Raw genomic sequence first — 24,667 nt, 5'->3', positions numbered from 1 at the left:
GCCTCTATACATAATCTAATAGAAAAACTCCAAAAATCTAGCATAAAAGGCAAATTTAAAAGGACGAATCTTTATAAAGATAAATAAGTAAAAGGTTTTCTTAAAATATAACTATTTAATTTCAACAATTATAATTTCTTATGAACTAAGATCATTTCAAAGACTCATAAACTCATAAGGGTTTCCATAGAGGAATCACAGTAACTGATTAATCCATTTTGCCTTCAACACTTCATTTGCCCTTCAACAATCATGCAGAAAATATGTCAAAGATATTTACTTGAACCAAAATACAAGCTCAGAGATGTCAACTTAAAAGCCTTCCATAAAACTCATCTATAATAGATACTAATACTACCACAATATAGCACAATTAATGAAGAATGAACTGAAAGATAGCCTCTTGCAAGCTTCCAATATTGAGTAATATAACAGTAAATTAGTTTTTATTGCTGTTATACAATCGAGTAATCAAGTATTCCCTTTTACACTGAATTGGTTCTTTCTTTTTCTAAATCACTGTAAAAACTACAATTGTATATTAACATGAGACCAATCAGATAGACAGTATTTTATGAAAAGTTGTATGGGATGAATTCTTGTGACATAAAATTATATTCCTATATCTAGATTTAATAATCTTAGGACACTGAGTTGCAAGCTGATTCACTTAAGTGGACAATTCAGTTTCTTTTTTTTTTCTTTCCCTTGAATACACTTAGAAATTGAACCAGGGTTACAACAGCATTAAAAATACCTTTCAATTTATTCTTTTTCGTTCTAACCACGCACGCTACAACCCACAAAAGAGCTAATAGATGTTTTAAACAAGTGGAGAAATGTCTAAAATAATAAATGAATAATTAGAAATTCCACAAAGCAGGTATAAATCCAAATTCAGCACACTGTTTTTTAAATTTAAGTTCTAAAGTAAAATACTTACAAAGTTGAAAATTCTATTGCCTATTTTAAATGTGCAAAAACAATTAGTACCTATAATCATTCATTGATAAATCACTATTTTTAAATTTTGGACTCTTGATTATAGCCTAGAATCTGTGGAGTCTGATCTTCTTAAGGAACACTTTTTGTGTGTGGGGGGGAGGGGTGGGTACATGAGCATAAACAATATTATCCTGAGTACCTAGACAAGAAGTATCTGGCCCTGATTAAGAAAGATCTCCCCATTTGTCCTCCAACCACACCACTTTACACAGGATAAATCCATAGGCTAAAGAACTTGCCCACCCAGAGCCTGTCATGCTCTCCAAGTACCAAGGCTCAGACATTTGTGTCCAAATAGCACCAAACTGGCTTCTTCAGCCTACATTGAACCTGCAACTGGAACCTCCCTACCCAAGCAGGGCCAAGAGGCTGCAGTTTGTTGGGATGTGGACAGAACACTGTGGTGTCTGCAAGCAAAGCTCCTCCTGGTTTGGGACAAGGGCAGGTCTGGGAGGAAAGGGTACTGGACTACTCCCAAGGTAGACTCTTCCCACATATACCATCACACTCCAGTGGAAATGTGGAACCTAAGCAGTCTAAAGAGTAAAGCTACACTTGGTCTTCCAGATCACAAAGGGATTTCTATTTTTCTTTTTTTGTTTTAAGCCATCTATTGTTTTGATTTTTGACTTTTAAATATTGAGAAGCAGGGTATGTGAGTCTCTTTGTACTTCTGCCCCAGATACTACAAATTTTTGAAGCAGGCCCGGGCATACTACAACCCAAAGTTCAACTCAGTCATTCTCATGAATCTAGCACCTACTGCCAACCTACACAAGAGTTCAGTAAATAAAGGAAATGAGAGATGAATGAAATATATGACCAAAAAGACTGGGGGGTGGGGGGACATGGAGGAATAGAAATAGAAATTTAGTAGTTCAATTAGAAAAGAAACCAAAGGTAAAAGATATTATACTATAGCTTGAGTATATTCACTCTATTCTGAGGCCAACCTAATTATCTTTGTCCTTTAGGTTTCTACAATATTAATAATTAAAAAGGCCCTGTCAGTCCTAAGATGATTTAAAACACTGATCCCTGAAGAGGCACACTCCCACCAAAAACAGCACTGCTATATCATTGTGATTTTGGCTGCATCAATATGTTTTTTAATGAGAACATTAATTCCACTCAAAAGTTAAATTGGTGCCAACTTCCGAGAAGGCATGAAAAAATTTTAGTAAAAAAATAATTATATTCAGTTAAGTAACAAACTGATAACAAATATTTAAAACATCAAAAGTAAGCTTTAAGCTATTTCAATTTCAATTTGAGAGTATTCTCAAATTTAAAAATAAATACAAATAGGCTTATAAAGCAAGCTTCCTTATTACAGTCATTGAGCTATTCTCTAGAAGCAAATTATCAACAAGTTTCTTCCATCACTGATGGATCCTTCAATATTCAACCACAACATCCAGTCTTACACTTAAGGGGTGACCTATAATCTTAATTGGTATTACTATTACTCAAATATGCTCCTTATTAATTTTAATTCCAAGGTTTCTCTTGTAAGTTAGGTTTGCTTCTCCACCCTGAAAAACTGTGAAAGAGTTTTAATTAACATTCTAGTTTATTCATTTAAAGATGTACTGCGCATCTAATAAGGGCAAGTAATAAAGCAAAGCTAAATGAACACAGATTCTACAGTGAAAATATGAACAAACTGCTGTGGAAATAAATAAATACATACATACATACATATAAATAACCAGAAGAGTAGAAGAGAGATTTCAGTCTTAGATTAGTCATTAGCTGGATACAGAGAATAACATAATCTTTAAAGTATATATTAATTTCAGGTGCAGGAGGCAGTTGGGTACAACTGCACTGTAGGATACATGGTAGAAATAGGAAGATAATAAAATGAAAAATAGAAATGGGAACATATATTAAAAATATTTGAAATCATTCTTGTTCTTACAGAAAATCAGGAGGAAGCTAAGGTTTTCAGTTCTGTGCTTTCAAAAATATCTGTACCAAGAGTATAAAGCATACAGTTTAAAGGTAAAATAGAAACAGATACAGGAAATGAGACAATTGCAACAATTCAGTCAAAAAAAAAAAAATGGTTTCAAACTGCAGTGGAAATAGACCAAGGGAAATAAGAGACCAATGAAGCAAAAAAAAAAAAAAAAAAAAAAAAAAAAAAAGAACTAAGTAACTGACTTAAGTCTGGAGAGATAAGGAGAGAGTTAAAGACAGAGCTGATGCTCTAAAGACCCATTAAATCTCTGGAAACCCATAATCTGCTGATTCCTCTAAATGCTTTTGAACTCAGGTTTCCAAAATAAGACCACCATTTTCTTCTTCCAGGTGACTAGGTGTTATCTGATAGTTTTCTAGATCTATTAGCTTCACTTCCATCAGTTGTTTGAGACACAGCACTTCTTAATTTCACATAAGGTGTTGTCACTGAAAACTTTACACCACAAGAATCTATTTGCATTACCATTGGGACAGCTGGGATTTGGCTCATCTCGCAGCTGTGTGTGTATGTCATCCAGCTGTGACCCCTTACTGTACTGCTTTTTAAAGTGTCCTTTAAAAGACCTGCATACACCTTGATATATGAAACCCCCAATTGTGAGATCAGCCTCCAAAATAATTTCTAAAAGTATGCAAAATTCATCTGGTTTGTTTTTACAGATCCCATTTATGAGTATCTAGTAACACCAACTAAGGATACTTCAGGCCTACTATGTCTTTCCCAAGCAGAGCTTATTTGCTTGAAATAATGAAAAAAGTGTCTATGAGAGACATCGTTAGAAGTAAAACAAAAGAGTGACTTCCGTTGATGAGTTATTCTCAGAGTACATGAGGGAGACAAGCCTGTGGTCAGATAGGTGGCACAAATTACCAGGCTTTAGAGAAGAACCCACTTTTAAAAGCTGGAAAACACTGATTCAAAATCGCTTCCTCATTGTAAAAAATGTTGCAATGAGGAAAACCATTAACTCTCTCACACACTAATGTAGTATTTTAAGGGAAGAGACATCCATTTCAATAAGAAAAAATTACAAAAATCACGAGGCAAAAAGGATATGAAATGGTGCAGTGAAGTGTCCACTTTCACAAGTCAGTTAAAAAAATCACTTTTATGATTAATAATACTAACGGAGATGATGTTTGGCATGGCGATAAAAGACTTTCCTCCTAGATGCTCTACCTGTGGTTTCACAAGAGTTACCCACAAATGGCACTATCATATTTATAGAACAGTTACAAGTACTGGTTCTGGAGCCAAAATCACCTAGGTTCAAATCCAGTTCTGTCACAGACAAATTATTCATCCTCTCTCCTGTCTCTTTTCTTATCTATGAAATAAGAATAATAATAGAACTCTGTCAAAAGATGCTGAAAGAAGTAATGGATTTAACATATGTAAAATGCCGGACTGGGTTGTGGCTCAGTGGTAGAGTGCTTCCCTAGCCCATGTGAAGCACTGGGTTCGATCCCCAGCACCCCATAAAGATAAATAAATAAATAAACAAAATAAAGTTGTTTAAAAAATGACTCCATGTTTAAAATGTGTGTGTGTGTGTGTGTGTGTGTGTGTGTGTGTGTGTGTAAAATGTGTAAAATGCCTAGAACAGTGCATGGAACATTGTAACTTCTGTAAAGCATCAGCAATTATTTTTTTTATTACTGGGGCACAGGTGAGCTGTGAAGCACCCAGGCTTAATAGAGTTAACTGAAATGAAGGGAATGAGAAAATGTTTAATGACCACCTTCATCTCTAGGAGTCACTAAAACTAAGTGCTACTCAAGGAAAAAAGTCTAAAGACAGTCCAAACCATCTGCATTTTCTTCCTCTAAAAGGAACCTCACAAATTCTAAGGGATATCTCTTAAAAGCAAAATTCTAGAGAATCATGTAATTCTTAAATGCTATCATTCTCTTAACAATTAAGGTTGCCAGATAAAATACAGAATGCTAAGTTAGACTTGAATTTTATATGAACAAACATACTTTTAGCATAAGTATGATCCATACGATATTTGGAACACATATATTCACATAATAAAATACTATCCACCTTTTATTGAAAATTCAAGTTTAACTGCATACCCTGTGTTTTTATTCACTAAATGTGACAATCCTATTAACCTTACAAAGTCCACATAAATGTGCTAAATTAGTCAGGCACAGTGGCACACATTTTGAAGGCTGAGACAACAGGACAGCAAGTTCCAGACCAGCCTCACCAACTTAAAGATATCCTGTCTCAAAATAAAAAATAAAAAGGACTAGAGTTATAACTCTGTGGCAAAGTGCCCCTGAATTCAATCCCCAGTACCAAAAAGAAGGTGGGGGGCGGGAGTGCTAAGCTTGCTAATACCCATAAAGCAAGAAGAAAACAAACAGAATCATCGGAATTAAAATTTCTTAAGCCACAGAATGGAAAGAACATGGATTTTAGAATCAGACAAACCCGGGCTTCACTTCACAAGCTCAGAGAATTTATCACTGACTGACTTTGGAACAAATTACTACATCCTCCTCAGCATCATTGCCCTCACCTGTTAAATGAGGCTTAGTTAACCACTTTCCACTCCCTTCCATGCCAAACAGGCAACAAATGCTAGTACCTCTCAGCTCTTCTTCATACTATGTGAGCTCTAGGAAATCAAATTTCCCAGGGTGGTTGTCAAAACCAAAGAACCTACTTTATTCTGCAGCAGCTAAACCAAAGAGTGTACTCCCCAGACTGCCTACACACAAACCTTTCTGGCTACTAACCATCTTATTCCAATCAGTAGCTTCCTTTGATAGCCAGACTTCTGTCTCAAAGGCCTTCCATCTATGTAGACATTAACCAGTGATGGCTGTCCAGAACAGTTTTCATTGTCTACACTTGACAGTATTCAAACAGAAATGTTTGACTGTAATATCATACTGTGATTTGCTCACATTTTCATTCTGTTTTACAAACATTTTTAGAGTAAGAATTCATAAACAAATTCATTTCAAATGATTATATAATAATAGGAAAATCATTCTTCTTAGTTAAGAAAACTAAAAATCTCACTGCTTCAATAAGCAATTCTTCAAAAGAACTACAAATGCACAAAAGAAAATTATTTCCCAGTATCACTTGTGAAACTAAGTCTTCCTACTATTTTTAGAGTCATACCACATGGGGAATTATTTTCTAATGTTCATTTTACAAATTGCTTAACTAACAATATGCTGTTCAACCTTCCATTTAGCGTACCTTATCTTTTCTCTACACACTGTGATTTCTTTGAAGGAAAATTAACTAAATATTTCAGCAGTTTAACTAGTGGGAAGCAAAGAATTAAGATTGTAGATACAAAGGTGCTGTAATTCTGTTTTAATCAGCTTATTAAATACAACATGAACATGTATCAATCAACTAGCATTTAATTTCATGGTCTATGATTCAAAACTTTTCAAAAGCATAACAGTACAAAGTTATCAGCATTTACCTAACAATTCCTTTCCAATTTTATTTTAACTCATGTAAACCATTTAAATATTGTATGACAGTTGTAACCTGTCCTTACAGACTGGAAGAAGACATAATTAGGAATTTTATTATGATACAAATCTATTTTGAAATTTATCTTTTCTCACAGGATATTACTAACTCAGCCCAAAATGAAAAATACCCACATATATTACACAGATACAGCAACATAAATTCTTAGGAGACTAAATACTGAAATCTTCTAAATATTTATTTCAAATATTTTGATCCCCCAAAGACATAAATCCACTGATTAAAAAAAACTATTAAAGTTTTAAATTGTTGCTATAGAAAATACAAGCAAATCTCTAAGAATCTCATTTAAAGTAAACTGCCTAACTGCATATTCATTTAGGAGTATCCAACAAAGATTTCCCTTTAAGAAGCCTCATTTTGACTTGAAATTGTATGTGCACATACTTTTTTTTTTTCGCCTACTGAAAAAGTTATTTTCGTGATACTTCAAAATAATTTAGTTTATCGATATTCTATGTTGTTAAGGAATAGTGAAAATTATTAAGAAAAAGTCAGTGAGTTCTTTCTTCTAGAATTTTGCTAGATAGATAAAACCGCTTTAGTTTTAAAAAGTCTGTTTCTGACCATTATTTTTAAGTCAAGTGGAGAAGGGTCTGAGGGTAAGGGTCATTAACATTTTTTTACTAAGACAAAAAGATTCAACTCTAGTTGCTAGGACACTGACAGACAGATTCATTTATTGTAGTCAGAAACACTTATTGGGGCTGTCATCTCACAAAACAACATAGATTATGGTAGGAAACATAATGCAAACAAGCAAAAAGTCTACAATGGAAGAGGAATGACTCCCCTCAGAGAGCTATCTGTTGTTAGTAAACAAAAGTACAAAGTACATTTTAAGTAAGATTTTTAAAAAGAATAGAAATAAACAGACATCAGGAAAGGAGTTAAAGAAAAACAGAGAAAAAGAAGCAGTCCAATGTTTCAACCTACTCTGGAAAGTTAGATTCATTCCACCTTTGATTTATTCAACCTAATCACAATGATTCCAAACTCTGTTTTATTATCCTAGGCATTCCACACATGGCAACGAATAAGACTGAGTTCCAGGCCTTATTGAGTTTACATTCTAGAAGCAGACCAAGTAAAAGTGCTGTAAATATCTACATCTTTGTGTATGTGCAAGCTAAGGTGTGTGTGTTCAGTGTGAACATGTGGTGGAGGTACATGTAGACAGATCATCGATATTTAGCAATAACTATATGCAAATATTGCACTAAGTATAAGATCACATTTTAATAGGACACATGTTCTCTGCCATTCAAGTTTACCCTAGAAGGACACACAAGTAAACTGACAGGAGGCAATGTGATGCCCCTTACTACCGTAGCATAATCTTGGCAAGTTGATTAACACCTTTACCATGAATAGGGGCACCAACCTTCAAGGGTTATTATAAGCATTAGATACTTAGAACATGTGGCACCCTGCCTGGTAAACCACAGATTTTATTATTCCATTTAAGTGCCCATGTTAAAAAATAACAAGAAATGGTATTCATAAAAATTAAGGATGGCAAAAAAGTAGCAAAGGTCTTAAAAAATTGTCAAAAAGGGAGTCAAAGTGGACTTGTGTTGTGTCCAGACTTAAAGCTGTAAGTTATATTATCTCAGAAAAGAACACATGCCAATAAACTAGTGGGAAAGAATGTTGGTGGAAGATAAATGTAAGTTGTGTGTAAACCAAAACAAAAAACAAAAAAAACCTTCAAAGTACCAAGGGAATAATGGTGCTCTGATAGAAAACAAAATTGAGATATTCAGAAAATTAACAAAATAGAAGCATACTAAGAGGAAAGTTTATTGCATTGAGCACATTCAAGTAAAAGAATAAAAACTCAACAAATAAGTGTCTAAACACTACATTCTCAAAGCCCTAGAAAAAGAAGAACAAATCAACACCAAAAGCAGAAGATGGGAAATAATTAATCAGAGCTCAAGTCAATGGAATTGAAACAAAAGAAAAAACTGACAAAACAAAAAGTTGGTTCTTTGAAAAAAATAAAATAGATAACCCTTGGCCATGCTAATGAAGAGAAAACTCAAATTACTAAAATACAAGATGAAGAAGGAAATATCACAATGGACATGTCTGAAATACAAAAGATAATTAGACACTATTTTAAAAATTTATGTTCCAATAAAATAGAAAATATCAAACACATCAACAAATTTCTAGAGACACATGACCAACTGAAATTGAATGAGGAGTTCATACATGATTTAAATAGATCAATTTCAAGTATGGATTCTTAGCTGAGTTCTACAAGACTTTCAAAGAAGAATTAACCCCAATATCCACAAAGTATTCCACGAAAGAGAAAAGGAGGGAACCCTTCCTTCCAAACTCATTCTATGAGGTTAATATCACACTGATACCAAAACCAGACAAAGACACATCAAGGAAAGAAAACTTCAGACCAATATCCCTGAAGAACACAGATGCAAAAATTCTCAATAAAATTCTAGCATATCACATACAAAAACATATTAAAAAGATAGTGCACCACAATCAAGTGGAGTTCATCCCAGGGATACAGGGTTGGTTCAATATACAGAAATCAATAAACATAATTCATCATATTAATAAACTTAAAAACAAGAATCACATGATTATCTCAATAGATGCAGCAAAAGCATTTGACAAAATACAGCACACATGTTCAAAACACTAGAAAAACTAGGAATAGTAGGAACATACCTCAACTTTGTAAACACTATATATGCCAAACACAAGGCCAGAATCATTCTAAATGGAGAAAAATTGGAAGGATCCCCTCTAAAAACTGGAACAAACAAGTTATGTCCACTTTCACCACTTCTATTCAACATCTTCCTCGAAACTTAGCCAGAGCAATTAAACAAAAGGAAGAAATTAAAGGGATACAAACAGGTAAAGAAGAACTCAAATTATCACTATTTGCTGATGACAGGATTCTATATCTAGAAGATCCAAAAAATTCCACCAGAAAATTTCTAGAATTACTAAATGAATTCAGCAAGTAGCAACACCCATATATCAAGCACATTCCTATACATCAGCGATGAATCCACTGAAAGAGAAATTAGGAAAACTACCCCATTCATAATAGCCTCAAAAAAACAGTAAATACCTGGGAATCAATTTAACAAAAGAGGTTAAAAGATTTCTACAATGAAAACTACAGAATACTAAAGAAAAAAATTGAAGAAAACCTCAGAAGATGCAAAGATCTCCCATGCTCCTGGATAGGGAGAATTAATATTGTCAAAATGGCCATATTATCAAATGCGTTATACAGATTTAATGCAATTCCTATTAAAATCCCAATGACATTCTTCATAGAAATAGGAAAAGCAATCATGAAATTTATTTGGAAAAAATAAGAGACCCAGAATAGCTAAAGCAATCCTTAGCAACAAAAGTGAACCAGGAAGCATCACAATACCAGACCTTGAGCTATACTTCAGAGCTACAGTAACAAAAATGGCATGGTATTGGCACCAAAATACACATGTAGACCAATGGTATAGAATAGAGGACACAGAGACAAACCCACATAAATATGGTTATCTCATACTAGACAAAGGTCCAAAAACATTCAATGGAGAAAATATAGCCTACTCAACAACGGGTGCTGGCAAAACTAGAAATCCACATGTAGCAAAATGAAATTAAACTTTTATCTCTCACCCAGCATAAAACTCAAATCAAAGTGGATCAAAGACTCAGGCACTAGAACAGAGACCCTGAGTCCAACAGAAGAAAAAACAGGCCCGAATCTTCACCATGTCGGCCTAGGATCTGACTTCCTTAACAAAAGACTCCTAAAGCATAAGAAGTAAAATCACGAATCAATAAATGGGATGAATTTAAATTAAAAAGCTTCTTCTCAGCAAAAAAAACCCAAAAAAAACAAAAAAAAAACAATAACATAAGGAGACAGCATACAGACTGTACCTCCAATAAAGCATTAATGTCTAGAATATATAAAGAACTCAAAAAACTTAACACCCCAAAAAAACAAATAACCCAATCAATAAATGGACTAAGGAGCTGAACAGACACTTCACAGAAAAAGAAATACAACTGATCAACAAATATATGAAAAAAGTGTTCAACATCTCTAGCAATTAGAGAAATGCAAATTAAAACTACTTGAAGATTTCATCTCACTCCTGTCAGAACAGCAATAATCAAGAATACAGGCAACAACAAATGTTGGCGAGGATGTGGTGAAAAGGTACACTCATACATTGCTGGTGGAACTGCAGATTGGTGCTACCACTATGGAAAGCAGTACGGAGATTCCTCAGAAAACTTGGAATGAAATCATCATTTGACCCAGTTATCCCACTCCTCGGTTTATACCCAATTGACCTAAAATCAGCATACTACATTAATACAGCCACATCAATGTTTATCCTAAGTGTCCTTCAAGAGATGAATGGATAAAGAATATGTGGTATATATACTCAATGAAATATTACTCAGCTTTAAAGTAAAGAGTGAAATTATGTTATTTGCCAATAAATGGAGTTGGAGAATATCATGCTAAGTGAAATAAGCCAATCCCCCCAAAAACAAAGGCTGAATGTTTTCTCTAATATGCAGATGCTAATTCACAATAAGGCAGAGAGAATAGTGTACCTTAGATTAGGTAGAGGGAAGTGAAGGGCAGGGAGGAAGGGGATATGAGGATAGGAAAGATAGAATGAAACAGATATTATTAGTTTATGCATATATGTGACTACATGACCAATATGATTCTATAACATGTACACTCAGAAAAATGAGAAATCATATTCCATCTATGTATATCAAAGTGCATAATTGCATTCTACTGTCATTTATAACTAATTAAAACAAATTTTAAAAATTACTAAAAAAAAAGAAGTCCTTTTATAGAAGTCTTCAGAAATGAATTACAATAAAATGCTTCAACTAAATTCACTGGGTTTTCACTGTTACTGTATATTCACTATCAAATATACATATCAAAGCATAAGCTCCACTAGAATTATAGTAATTTCCCCTTACCTTGAAGAAAAAATCTATGGCACCAATAAATAAAACCCATCACATGATATAACAATAATTGATAAGACAGCAGCTACTCGTGTGCCATACACAATTCCCTTACATTTCGCCTTTTGAAGGAGATACTATTATACTGGTTATACCAGAAAACAAAACAAAAAAAAAAAAAAACTTGGCCTCAGATGGATTAAGTAACTTATATGAAATCATCTAACTCTGACAGACAGGGCTAGGATTTATCCCATGTCGGCCTGATTTATACCAGTGACCACTCTTCACACTGCTTCTCCAAGTTAAAAATTCAAATTTTCCCATGAGCACCTTGCCTTAGTACCCTTAAGTGTGTACAATTTTCACCTCCAAAAACTAAGATTTTTTTCACACTGTACATGTATTATCCTTGAGTGGCACATAAATTGATAAAATGAGAACACTAGAACACAATGACATAAAAGAAATACATTACTGTTAAAAGTCAGAGAATAATGTCTCAAGAATGTGAGATGTAGGCTCTACTATAATGTCATTAAAGGACTCTGGATCTAAAGAAATTTGATAACTTTTTTTTTTTTTGAAGTACAAATTTTACCTGGGTCATTATGGGAATGAGGCACCACAAAGACTTGAAGGCTCTCATCGTCCCATTCATGATCTTCATACTTAATGTCAAACCCTTGCTTCCAAACTCCACCATCTGGATTATCAAAAGGAATTAGATTGTAAACATCCAACATCTAAAAATATAAAAGAACAAAAGTTAAAGTTTAACCATTAATTTCACATGCACAGAAAAAAAATAGCTTTACTGTTCCTTCAGCATGGCTGACCAAGCTAGGTACTTATGTAGTACTCAATAAAAACCAAAATGAAGCCAAGTCTCACAGAAAGTGATTTCCCTGCCATGTACAGGATTCTGATCCTATCTGACTGTGTCCACACATTAGCTGGTGAGGTTGCAGGTGCAAGGCCTGGCTAGCTGCACTTCCAGCTTGGCTTATGAGCCATGGCCTCGAGATGGTATCATGTTCTGTGCCTAAAAAAATTAGTGGGAAATGACAGTCTAAAGCCAGGATAGAGCCAACTAATTTTGTCTAACTTTAAAATATTCACCCTTTAGGGTCCCCCCCAGAGTTCCAGTTTCTAGTCTAAAGCACAAGGTTAAACATAGCCCTCTGCTAATTTGCAGAGCAGGGCCAGTAGGAGTGACGCCCAGCATTTAAGAAATCAGTCCTTTCTGAAGAAGTCCTAGTTTTCGATTCCAGTACCCTCTAGAACAATATTGTCCAAGTGAAATAGAATAAAAGCCATATATGTAATTTTTAATTTTCTACTAAAAGGAAACAGAAGAAATTAACTTTAATAATATATTTTATTTAAATTTATGTATACAAAAGATTATCAACTCAATTGTGTAATCAGATTATATAAATGAATTAAGATATTTCACATATTTAAGTCTGAAACATTCTGTGTTTATATTACTTTTAGAGCACACCTCAAGTCAAATTAGCCATATAGCAAGTGCTCAGTAGTCACATGTGATGACAGCTTCTATACTGGAAAGCACAGCTCTAGAATGCTTTTTCTACTGTAAAAATACCTAATCCTACACTGTATGAAAACAGACATACAGTAAAGGCTGGGCTTCTATTATGTTTTCTAAAGGAATGAAGAAAATCTCTTTGGGTAAAATTAAATCTCCAATGGTTTCAAACCATTATAAGAAATAAGAATAGAAAAATAAACAAATAGGCCATTTTCACAAGAAAACAGAAGTGACACAAAATTCTAAAATTTTATCACTAAAAAAAAATAGTGATATGACAAATCAAATCCTTCTGCAAAATAGAGAAACTGGAATCCAGAGTTTAAACAACTTACCAGTAAGAACAGACATCAGAGAAAACCTAAAAGCAAAACAAAAAATGTTTCATGATTATTAATGAATGTCTATATTACCTGCACATCTGGTTGCAGACTTCCAGTTTGTGACAGAGACAGACAGTCACTAGGGTCAACCTGAATGTACAACTCTGATTGCTGAAGTTGTGATCCAGCACCTTGGCTGAAATTGCCTTGAGAATCTTTCGAATCATCATCCACAGATTCACTCAAATTGATGACCGAGTCTCTAATATTTGAGATGATCTCATTATTCTCAGCCAGCAAACGTTCCAAATGGTCTATTTTTTCTTGTAACACCGAGAGCTGGGCCTAAAATATAAAAGAGAAAGGCATCTATATAAAACACTATTATAGCTCTGCTTAGGCACATTATTTCTTTAAAAAAATATATATTTGGCTGCCCTTTGGGGTAGCCACTCACCACTCACCCTTTACTTTCCACTTTTATAAGTGGAATCACAAAAGCATGAAAAGCTGGCATGAATAAAACAACAATTTACAGCAAAATTTTTTTCATAGCTAAAATCTTTGTTTAATCATACTTTAAAATATGCAACAGAGGGTCCAAAAATAGTTTGAGGTATATTTTCTACTCTCCCAAAACTCAGTCCTAAAAGATCCCTGGGGCTCTGGAATCACTAAGTAAAACACCATATCATATTCAGGTATAAAATTTTAAATTTCAGTGTAACTAATACGAGTTATTTACAAAGGTTACAAAATATGAACCTGAAAGATATTTCATCTCAACTAGTTAATACTAGTGGACAACGAAATCAGTTCATCAGCTCTCAATTAGCCACAAACAAGAACATCCTCCAAGGAACCATACTGTCAGTAACTCAGACTGCTTTTTAGTAATACCTCAGCTTATAAAAGCAAGGACAATCTTTGTCCTATTCAACCCTATATCATAGATTCCAAATATACAGTAGATACTCATTTATTTGTTAAATGGACCTCATATTTCTGGAATGCAACAATTCTTTAGCAAACACCCACTATGTCAGGCATAATGCAACATTCTGGGAAGACAGATAAGCTTAAGATTCATGCCCTGGTCTATAAATACACAGTGACACTGTAAGCAAGATCCAAACCCCATATCCCAAAAAGCTCAAATTTAGGTTTAAAAAAGTAACATCATCATGGTGACCAAACAACTCCAGACATCCATCACCAGGAAATAATGGCAGTAGAAAGAAAAGAAGGAAAAAGAAAAAAGAAAACACCTAAATATTCAAAACAAGGGGACTTGTCAAATGGTACATCTATATCATGGAACAGTCTGCAGCCACTAAAATTTAGATATACAAATTTTAAAAAAATAGAAATAGAAGGAGAGGTATTTTCAGAAAATGAAGTATAGAGAAAGATTTTTAAAAATAGAATGTATGAAAAAAATTGTGTGTATGACATGCTATACTTCTGGGAAAACATGGAAAAATAAATCAAGAGAGTTAAAAACTAGATGTATTTATATTCTTTTTTAACCTGCTATGAGTATTTGTTGATTTTGTAATGCTAAGGTGGGATGAGAAATATCAGAGATATACTCACAGGTTACTGGTCAGTTCAAAAAACAGAAGAGAAGGCAACACACTGAGATCTACCAAGAGAAGGCCAGTTATTTCAGCAAACTATGCTAGAATGATCGGAAATCTGAAGAAACTAGAACAGAAATTTTGGAATAAGAAAAAATAGCCAAGAGGCAGAAAATTACCTTAGGAAGAGGGGACATGACGTTGGGGATGAATGACCAAAGCCCTGTTTATAGACAGGCATAGGACACAAGACTGCACAGTGCTCCCACAGACCCAAAAGACATTCTCACAGATCTCTCCACAGAAACATCTCTCCACAGAAACAGCCCCCTACACAATCAAAACTCATCCTTGAAAGCAGCTGTCATTCTGGAGTGAAGTAGCATGTCAATACAGAGTAGAACTCTGAAGCCTCTTCACTGGCATATACAGAGACATGAGGGAAGTACAAGGTTTTAGCACAGATCTCTTCCTGCAAAACAAGGCCCATTTCCCTTAGTGACAAGCAAGAAAGAGAATACACATCAGTTTATATCTAGAAATGGCATAGCGAAGGCAACGAGTGATCAGTACAACACCAGTTCAGCCATCAAACAGAAAAGCTAGCTGAACCATGTGGATTCCAGGTAAGCAAAGTTGTTAAGCAGTAACATACTCAAAACCTTCTCCAGGAGCACAAACCACTGTTGCTTATGAATGGTTCTCCATGAAAAGACCAAAAGATGTTCTCTGGCATAACCTAAAGTTCAACCAAAGCAAAAATATTTAGGAGTAAAGTACACAGTCAACTAACCTGTACATCTCTTTCTAAACAGACATGTTACAAAGGGTGACAAAAACAAAGGGAAAACTTTTCTTCACTCTATCACAATATCATGAACTGTGGCCTTTTAGAGTCACTTCTGAGAGATTCTGTTGAATACTTCCAATGCTGAAGACAAATTTCAGTGTTACAATTTTGAGTGTAGCAGATAATAGAAAATCAAGTTCTTTTTATTCAAAGTAGAATTACAACTTGTTGATTTGTCTCACCTTCAATAAAGCTATTGACTTCTATAAAATAAGACTTTAGCTTAGTCTAGAGCATATTTAATTTTCTCCGCTATTGGTGAAAAACTGTCATATGACTAAAATGCCATGATCTCAGAGCTTTTAAAGATGCCATGTTTATCTTATGCTTATGGTATTATATTATTAAAATTTTAATGCATGGGCAGAACTTTCTGTGCTTTAACAAAAAGATCACTTGGGGCCCATTTATACAGCAAAGCTGTCTATAGTTCAACAAGTACACACTGAAAAAGAAGAGGACCCTTCCCAGGAATGGCCTTGGTCCCATAATCAATGAATAAAAGTATCATTCAAAATAAACATTATAAGAGATGCTTCATGAGGAAAGATCCTTCATGCATTAAAGACAACTTTCAATCTCATTGTAGTTCTAAAAATACAATTAATGATCAGTACCTAGGATTATATGGTAAATTAAATGCAGCGAGAAAACTGTAGCCTGAGGATATATAAGCATAATAGTCTAATAAAAATTATTTTTAAAACTATTATTATAGTGGAATAAACAGCCAAAATTCTTGACATATACATAAAGCAAACTGCATATATGTAAGAGAAGAGTGGTGACCTAAAAAAGATACATATACAGTCTGCATTAAAGAAATAGAAATCATAATGTTTCAATTATGCTAATAAGTCAAAGAATACTGATAGTAATATTGAATAAAAAACAATTTTCTGTAGGGTAAGAAAGTCACTTGTAAAAAAAAAAAAAACACTTTATTCTTTGATTTGCTAATCAGTTCTATAGGGAGGCCACCAGGGCTGCACTGCTGAGGAGTGGAGAAGGAGGTCATATTTGATTTTCTCTGCTGCTGATGAAAGAGAAAAAAACGCAGCAAAAAAAAAAAAAATCAGATATCAAAGACATTTGAGAGAGCAAATTTAGAGACTACTATGAAGTAGAATAGGAACAGCACCCACTCAGTCCTATGAACAAAACCAATGACTGTTATCAACAGCTAAATCTAAGCTTATTACGTAATTATTTGCCCCAGGGAGGACACTAGCTTCTGGGAACTGAAGTGACCTTGATCACTCAAGCACTGCTGAATGTTCACAGCTTCTCCTCCTCCTTACTATTGAAAAAAATGTGTCTTCCTCTCTTCCCAGCTTCTGCTGACTTCCAATCCCATCCCTCTCAACTGCTCAAACACTTTGTTCTTTTAGTTAAACCCCCTCAATACAGCTCCATCAAAACTCTCCTTTTAAAAGCAATTCATTCTCAGTAGTTTAACATGTTCTATTATATGAAACTACATGAAACTGACATTCTCCTAAGCCAGAAATAGTCAAATATCACCAATTCTATATTCTTATATTCTTAATGTCTATAGTCTATATTCTAAATATTCTTATATTCCATGTATCTATATACCTCTATATTCCTAATATTCTTGTATAATATTAGAGCCTATTTAAATTTTGAAAAGTCAATCAAACTCCTCTGCTTCCTTAACTCATGGGATTTTTGGTGTCAACTTGACTGAACTAAAGAATCCAGATACCTGCTAAAGCATTAATTTTTCTCAATGCTTCAGCAAGGAGACCCCCCCTCTCTCCTGCTAAAAGGGAAACCCACTTTTCTTAGCACTAATTGGAATGATTGGGCTGCCCCAGGGGGATCTGAAGGAGGACCAGGGAAGGTTGATATGTGAGTCATTAGACTGAATGTCAGCCCTCAATGTGGGCAGATACCTCCTTATCAGCTGGGAGCTTGGACAGAACAAACACATAAAGGGCACCCCTTCCAGCCGGTCCTCTGGCCTTGGAATGCTAGAACTCCAAGTTCTCCTTTGGAATCTAAGATTCACACAAGCAACCCCCCCCCCGCCCCACCCAGACTCTGAGCCTTGGGTCTCAGTCTGAGAGTTATACCCAGCTTCCCAAGGATCAGATCCCATGGACAGGGAATGAGCCACACTACCAGGTTGTCTAGTTCTCAAACTTGCAGAAAGCCTATCATGGGTCTTGTCAGCCTCCATAACTAAATGAACAAATTCTCTCAGTAAATCCTCTCTTTCACCTTCTCTCTGTATATACATATGCAAGCACATGCATATGTTTGTGTGTATATATAAATATCCTATCCTTCACAATGTACAGGGATTATCAAGAATCTCTACAAGTAATCCCTCCTTCCAATAAACACCCATGCATTCTACCTGCCCAGTTCAATCTGTGCCTGTCTATCTACCAAAAGTGCCCTCATAAAGTCCCCAAAGCCTCCCACATTTCAAGCCTGGTGAAGAATACTGTGCGCTGACCTTACTTATCATCTCAAGGAGCACGCAGCACAGTAAAACACTCCTTCTTCCTGGAAACATTTTCTTCACTCACTCCCAGGACAACATGTTCTTAGTTTCCATCTGGGCCACAATTTATCAGTCTCCTTAGTTGGCTCCTTCTCTCCCTCCAGGGGTATCTGGAGGAGGATTCCAGGGAAGGTGGATGTTAGAGAACTCAAGGTTAGCTCCTAAGCCCTGTTACCTCTCTACACTGCCTGACATGATCTCATCCGTTCCATGATTTAAATTTCCTGGTTGTAATGATGTCTCCCATATTTATATCTCCTGCTGAAATCTCTTCTCTAAAAACAGATTCATTCATATATTCAAACGCCTACCTGACATCTCTATTTGGGCTTCAAAGTGAAATCCAAAACACCTTCACCACAAGCCACTTCAGACTTCAAGTCTCCTTAAGTGCCTTTAATCTTCACTTGGTTGGACACCCTCAAAATCTTGGTGTGATAACTGTTTTCCTCCTCCTTCCTTACAATGCTCACACACTCAAACTACCTATAAGCTCTTTCTATCCTGCCTCTAAAATAACTCAGTGAGTCAGTCAACCTCTTTCCTTCTGGACTCCTATCAGCCTGCTTTCAAGTCGCCAATAGTCTCCCCTGGCCTAGTGCAGAAGCCTCCCACCTGATTTCCCATTTACATGCTATATCCTTCATCCATGCCCTTATTCAACTTGCAATACCTTTCTTAGCAGGCAGTGCTTGTTTCTTGTTGTACTTAGAACAGTAAAACACCTACAGGCAAACACATACACTCATTCTGGCATTACCACATTCAACACTTAGTTTAAAAAAAAAAAAGAAAAGAAAATTTTTGAAAAAAATCTTCATTGTATCACATTCATTTCTTACCCAAAAAGATAAGAAGAGCACAGGAAGGAAAGTCCTAAGTAACAGGATGGACTTCATGGATTGTCTGGGAAATGACACAGAACCTGACCTACGTTTGGTCACAACATGATAATTATGACCTCGTGAGCAGGGTAGAATGTATGGCTCCCTTTCTAGGGCAAAGATTATGAATTCTTTATGGTCCAACCAAAAATTATTTTCACTAACCACAGTTTAAGAAGTTATGGTTTTTCAACTGATGTGGGCAGCACAGGCACTTTGGAAAAAGAATATCAAAATAATTTTAGAATGTTTCTTACCATGGTAATAAGATCTGCACTCAATCAAATCAAATTTCTAGTTTAGAGAACTTTAGATAAAATATTATTGTTTATAATGTCATCAATGGTAGCAAAAGACGCAAAACTTTTCCCCAATGTATATGTATCTGAAATTCCTGATCAACCTCACCTTTCATTCATGCATTTTTCCCCTTCAATCTAATTCTGTTAGACTCAGGATATCACTCTATCCCATCAAGATCTGATTCTGTCTTAACTCTTGATTCTGTCATCAAATGTTCCTAATAATGTAACAGCAAATAATGATTACTTTTATATTTAATGCCCTTCTTCACCAGATAAAGATAAAGGGAGGTTAGTTCAATAGTTAAGTATATTCAGTTATTTGAATTCCAATCCTTTGGCACTTACTACCTTAAGGAAGTAACTTTTCTGGGCCTCGGTTTCCTTATAGACAAAATGCGATTCTACGCCTTGGAATGATTGTGAAAGAAATTAGTTCAAAAACTGCCATCAACTAATCACTGCAAAAGGTATGATTATGGCTGCTGCTACTATAATAAAAGTATGGCTTTCTAAAAATTACTTTGAAAGATACAGCATGCGACTGTAGAAATAAAATTAAAACCAAACTTTAAAGTCAAGCTCCATATCAAATGGCCATGCAACATTGGGCAGGTTTCGTAACTTCTCCACACCTCAATCTCCTCATCTATAAAATGGAGATAATTAATAACACCTAACTCATAGTTGTTATGAGGATTAAGTCAGCATATGAACATTAGTTTGAATAGTGTCTGCTAAGGTAAGCAGAATAATGATTAATCAAAAATGTCTGAGTCCTGGGGGTTGGGGCTATAGCTCAGGGTAGAGCTCGTGCTTAGCACATATGAGGCACTGGGTTTGATCCTTAGCACCACACAAAAATAAACAAAATAAAAACATGCTGTCCGACTACAACTAAAAAAATAAAGGCCCTAATCCCTGAAGTCTACAAATACATTATCCTACATGATAAAAGAAATTTTGCTAATGTAATTAAGATTTTGATATGGTGAGATCATTCTAGAATACTCAGACCAATATTAATCACAAGGGTCCTTATAAAGGGGAATAAAAAGAGAGAGGACAGTCAGGCCAACGAAGGAGAAGTAAGGACAGTAGAGGTCTGAGTGATTCTATTGTTGGGAGGGGGCCTTGAGCCAAAGAATACATTTAGCTTCTAGAAGCTGGGAAAGGCAAAGAACAGATTCTCCCCTAGAGCCTCCAGAAAGGAACACAGCTTGGCAGACATCCTGATTGGTCCAGTAGGGCCTATCAGACTTCTGTCCGCTAGACCTGTAAGGTAATACATTTTTCTTGTTTTAAGCCACTAAGTTTGTGGTGGCTACCAAAGCAATATAACGCTGGTAAAAATTTGGCCCTACATAAATAAAGCTTAGAAAGGATCCTTACACTTGCAGTCTGTTAGAGAAAGTCTACCCAAATCCCCATCAAAAGAACTGAAGTTGTGATTCACATTTCTCTAATTGCTAGAGATGATGGACATCTTTTCATTTTACTGATTGATTGTATTTCTTCTTCTGTGAAGAGTCTGTTTAGTTCCTTAGCCTATTTATTGATTAGTGTTTTGTTTTGTTTTGTTTTGTTTGGTGTTAAGTTTTGTGAGTTCTTTACATATCCTGGAGATTAGTGCTCTATCTGAGGTGCATGTGGTAAAGATTTTCTAGCATTCTGTAGGCTCTCTCATCATAGTATCGATTGTTTCCTTTGCTGAGAAGAAGCTTTTTAGTTTGAATCCATCTCATTTATTGATTCTTGATTTTACTTCTTGCACTTTAAGAGTCTTGTTAAGGAAATCAGATACTAAGCCAACATGATTAAGATTTGTGCCTACTTTTTTTTTTAATTAGGCAAAGAGTCTCTGTTCTAGTCCTAAGTCTTTGATCTACCTTGAGGTAATTTTTATGCAAGGTGAGAGATAAAGATTTAATTTCATTTTGCTACATATGGATTTCCAGTTTTCTCAGCACCATTAGTTGAATAGGCTATCTTTTCTACAATGTACATTTTTGGCTCCTTTGTCTAGTATGAGAAAAATGTATTATGTGGGTTTGTCTCTGTGTCTTCTATTCTTTACCATTGGTCTACATGTGTATTTTGATGCCAATACCATGCCATTTCTGTTACTATTGCTGTGTAGTATAGATTAAGGGCCTGGTACTGTGATGCCTCCTGCTTTACTCTTCCTGCTAAGAACTGCTTTGGGTCTCTTATTTTTCCAAATGAATTTCATGATTGATTTTTCTATTTCTATGAATAATGTCATTTGGATTTTAATAGGAATTGCAAAAACACAAGCAATAATAAGTGTTAGCGAGGATGTGGAGGGAAAGGTACATCCATACATTGTTCATGGCACTGCAAGTTGGTACAACCACTATGGAAAGCAGTATGGAGATTCCTCAGCAAACCTGAAATGGAACCACCATTTGACTTAGTTATCCCACTCCTCAGATTAAACATAAAGGACTTAAAATCAGCATAATATGGTAACGTAGCCATATCAGTGTTTACAGAAGCTCAATTCACAATAGCTAAACTATGGAACTAACCTAGATGCCCTTCAACAGATTAATGGATAAAGAAAATGTGGTGCATATACAAAATGAAATATTACTCAGCCTTAAAGAAGAATGAAACTATGGCATTCGAAGGTAAATGGATAGAGCTGGAGAAAATCATGCTAAGCAAAAAAATAAGCAAACCCACCCCAAAAAAACAAAGGCTGGCTGTTTTCTCTGATAAGCAAATGCTGTTCATCCATAAAGAAGTGTGGGGAAGGCATAGGGAAGAATGAAGTAACTTTGAATTGTGCTGAGGAGAGGAGAGGGGGTAAGGGTGAGAAGGACAGTGGAATGAGATGGACATTATTACCCTGTATACATGTATGATTACACTATTGGTGTGACTCTGCACCATGTACAGCCAGAGGAAGGAGAAGTTGTGCTCCATTTTTGTACAATGCATCAAAATGCATTCTCCTAGGATTGGGGATACAGCTCACTTGGTAGAGTGCCTGCCTCAAATGCACAAGGCCCTGGATTCGATTCCCAGCATCACCAAAAAAAAAAAAAATGCATTCTACTTTCATAAATAACTAATTAGAACAAATTAAAGAAGAAGGAGAAAGGAAGGAAGGAAGGAAGGAAGGAAGGAAGGAAGGAAGGAAGGAAGGAAGGAAGGAAGGAAGGAAGAAAGGAAGGGAATTGTGAGCCTGAGTAGCTACAAACCCTACAAACCCCCACAATGGAGAAATGGAAGGAAAGACCATAAACTTCATAAGCTGTTTCCCAGAGGCATAACTTGGTCAAACAAGGCTGTTTACCCACATGAATAAAGAAGGTAGGGAAAGACAGAGTCAGACTTTATGATTAAAAATATTTTTTAGGGAAAGAAACATCAACCCTTTCATCTGAAACAGAGTTTTAAAGTCAATGAATAAAGTGTTTTAAAGCCACTCTCGGACTTTGGTAGGGAAAAGTAGAGATAAAGAAACAACAGTCATTTTCCAAGAAAAAGCCATGGTGACTTGGACCAGGGCAATGGAGGTAGAGGAACAGGACAAGATGTGACAAGATGAATAGACTAGCAAAAGGGGCAAGAAAGAAAGAAATTGGCCTTAGTTTTTTGCTGTGGCAACTGGGATGAAAATGAGTGGCATTTTAGAGAAACAGGGAATACTGGGGAAGGAACAGATAGAGGGGAAAATATGTTCTGAGCTATCAGATATCTGAATGGTGGCGTCAATTTTAGACATGTAAGTCTGGAACTTAAGCGAGAAATCAAAGCTGAAAATATGAACTTGAGTGATCAGTGCCAATACAAATTTCAAGCAATGGGAACAAATGGGATTACTAACAATGCTTCCATAGATCTGCTTTGTATAATTTTAAATGGCTCACCAGATAATTCTCACACATCCCCAGTTAAGAACCAGCGTATTCAAACTAAATATATAAATATAAAAACTTTGATTTTATATTTCCAATAGGGTATTGTCGTTATTTGCAGAATTCTCTGGTTAGTCAGCCACAATTCAGCCCATACATAAAAATTCTCCATTCAGTCAGATCTCAGGCATTTAATATGAAGGCTTTTGGGTTTGACAGAATGATAACCCCTCAAGCACTAACTCCACCAGTTAAAGACACATAGTGTTAAACTCAAAAGGAAAAAAAAATAAACCAGGGCTGGAACCACAGTTCTGTATGTATCCCTAACTCTCTATCAGCAAGCCACAGTTACAGATAGTTTTCTAATACTGTTTTTTTCCAGATCTGGGAGCTTAACATGCCCAAATTTCTTCCAAGGTATTGTCTTTGTGCAGCCACGTCTCTATTCAACAAAATAAAAGCCCTTAACAGGTGAGCATGAAGAACAGTGAATTATAAAATACCCTACCAAAACACAGAAGTAATACATACTTTGTTCTGGCAAATCATTATTCATGTCACACCTGACAAGGTACGGTGGTAACAGAGTATACTTAAATACAGGTAGATGACAAGAATGCCAAATGAGGATTAGAAGAACAATTAGGACTTCCAGTGTGCCCAGGTAGGATATTCAAGGGCCTTGTCACTGCACCTGGGCAACCACTGGGAAGCTGCCAGAATCACTATGGAGGATCCCAGCCCTGACCTGGAATATTAGCACTCCATCCTCTCAACACCCTCCTCCAAAAATGTGGTTAGAATTCCAGTTGTTAGAACTTTCTTCAGGCTCCAGGAGACAACTCCATTTCCACACTGTGTGTTTCCAGATGCATGTTTATTTTAAAACCGTATGGCCCCCACCTGCACCAGCCCAATAAGGTTGCATAGAAATTACCTCCTATTGAGGCAACACTTTAGGCACCAAGTTATTACAGAAAGTGAGACTCTATAAAACAGACACCCTTTTAAAAACAATTACTAGAAGGGTTTGTAAGTAGGGCAAAATGTCTAGATTATAAAATATTTTAATAAAATGCAGTTTTATTACTTACAAATCCATTTAATAACTACAATTAAGTGGCACTAAGCAAATTAACTATTGAATTCTTTAACTCAGCACTTCCCAAACTATTTTATGGAACACTGTTTTTTTCTTT

At 35.4% G+C, this 24,667-nt stretch overlaps 1 protein-coding gene across 2 annotated transcripts in view; it reads right to left on the bottom strand.

Annotated features, from left to right (window-relative positions):
- Man2a1 (mannosidase alpha class 2A member 1) overlaps positions 1-24,667 on the bottom strand; it is a 162,838-nt gene that overhangs the window by 125,323 nt on the left and 12,848 nt on the right. The window contains exons 1-3 of one of the 2 annotated variants that reach the window (XM_078045497.1): positions 18,342-18,499; positions 13,514-13,768; positions 12,144-12,288 (exon numbers count right to left, since the gene is read on the bottom strand). In XM_078045497.1, coding sequence (XP_077901623.1) covers positions 12,144-12,288; positions 13,514-13,768; positions 18,342-18,401 — 460 coding nt within the window. In that variant the 5' untranslated portion in view covers positions 18,402-18,499. Of the gene's footprint in view, positions 1-12,143; positions 12,289-13,513; positions 13,769-18,341; positions 18,500-24,667 lie in introns of those variants that run through there. The other variant, XM_005327222.5, reaches the window with a different exon arrangement.

The sequence above is a fragment of the Ictidomys tridecemlineatus genome, chromosome 1 (genome assembly GCF_052094955.1).
Source record: "Ictidomys tridecemlineatus isolate mIctTri1 chromosome 1, mIctTri1.hap1, whole genome shotgun sequence".
Lineage (NCBI taxonomy): Eukaryota > Metazoa > Chordata > Mammalia > Rodentia > Sciuridae > Ictidomys > Ictidomys tridecemlineatus.
Note: the sequence above shows the minus strand (reverse complement) of the source record. Positions and strands in the feature narration are given on the sequence as shown.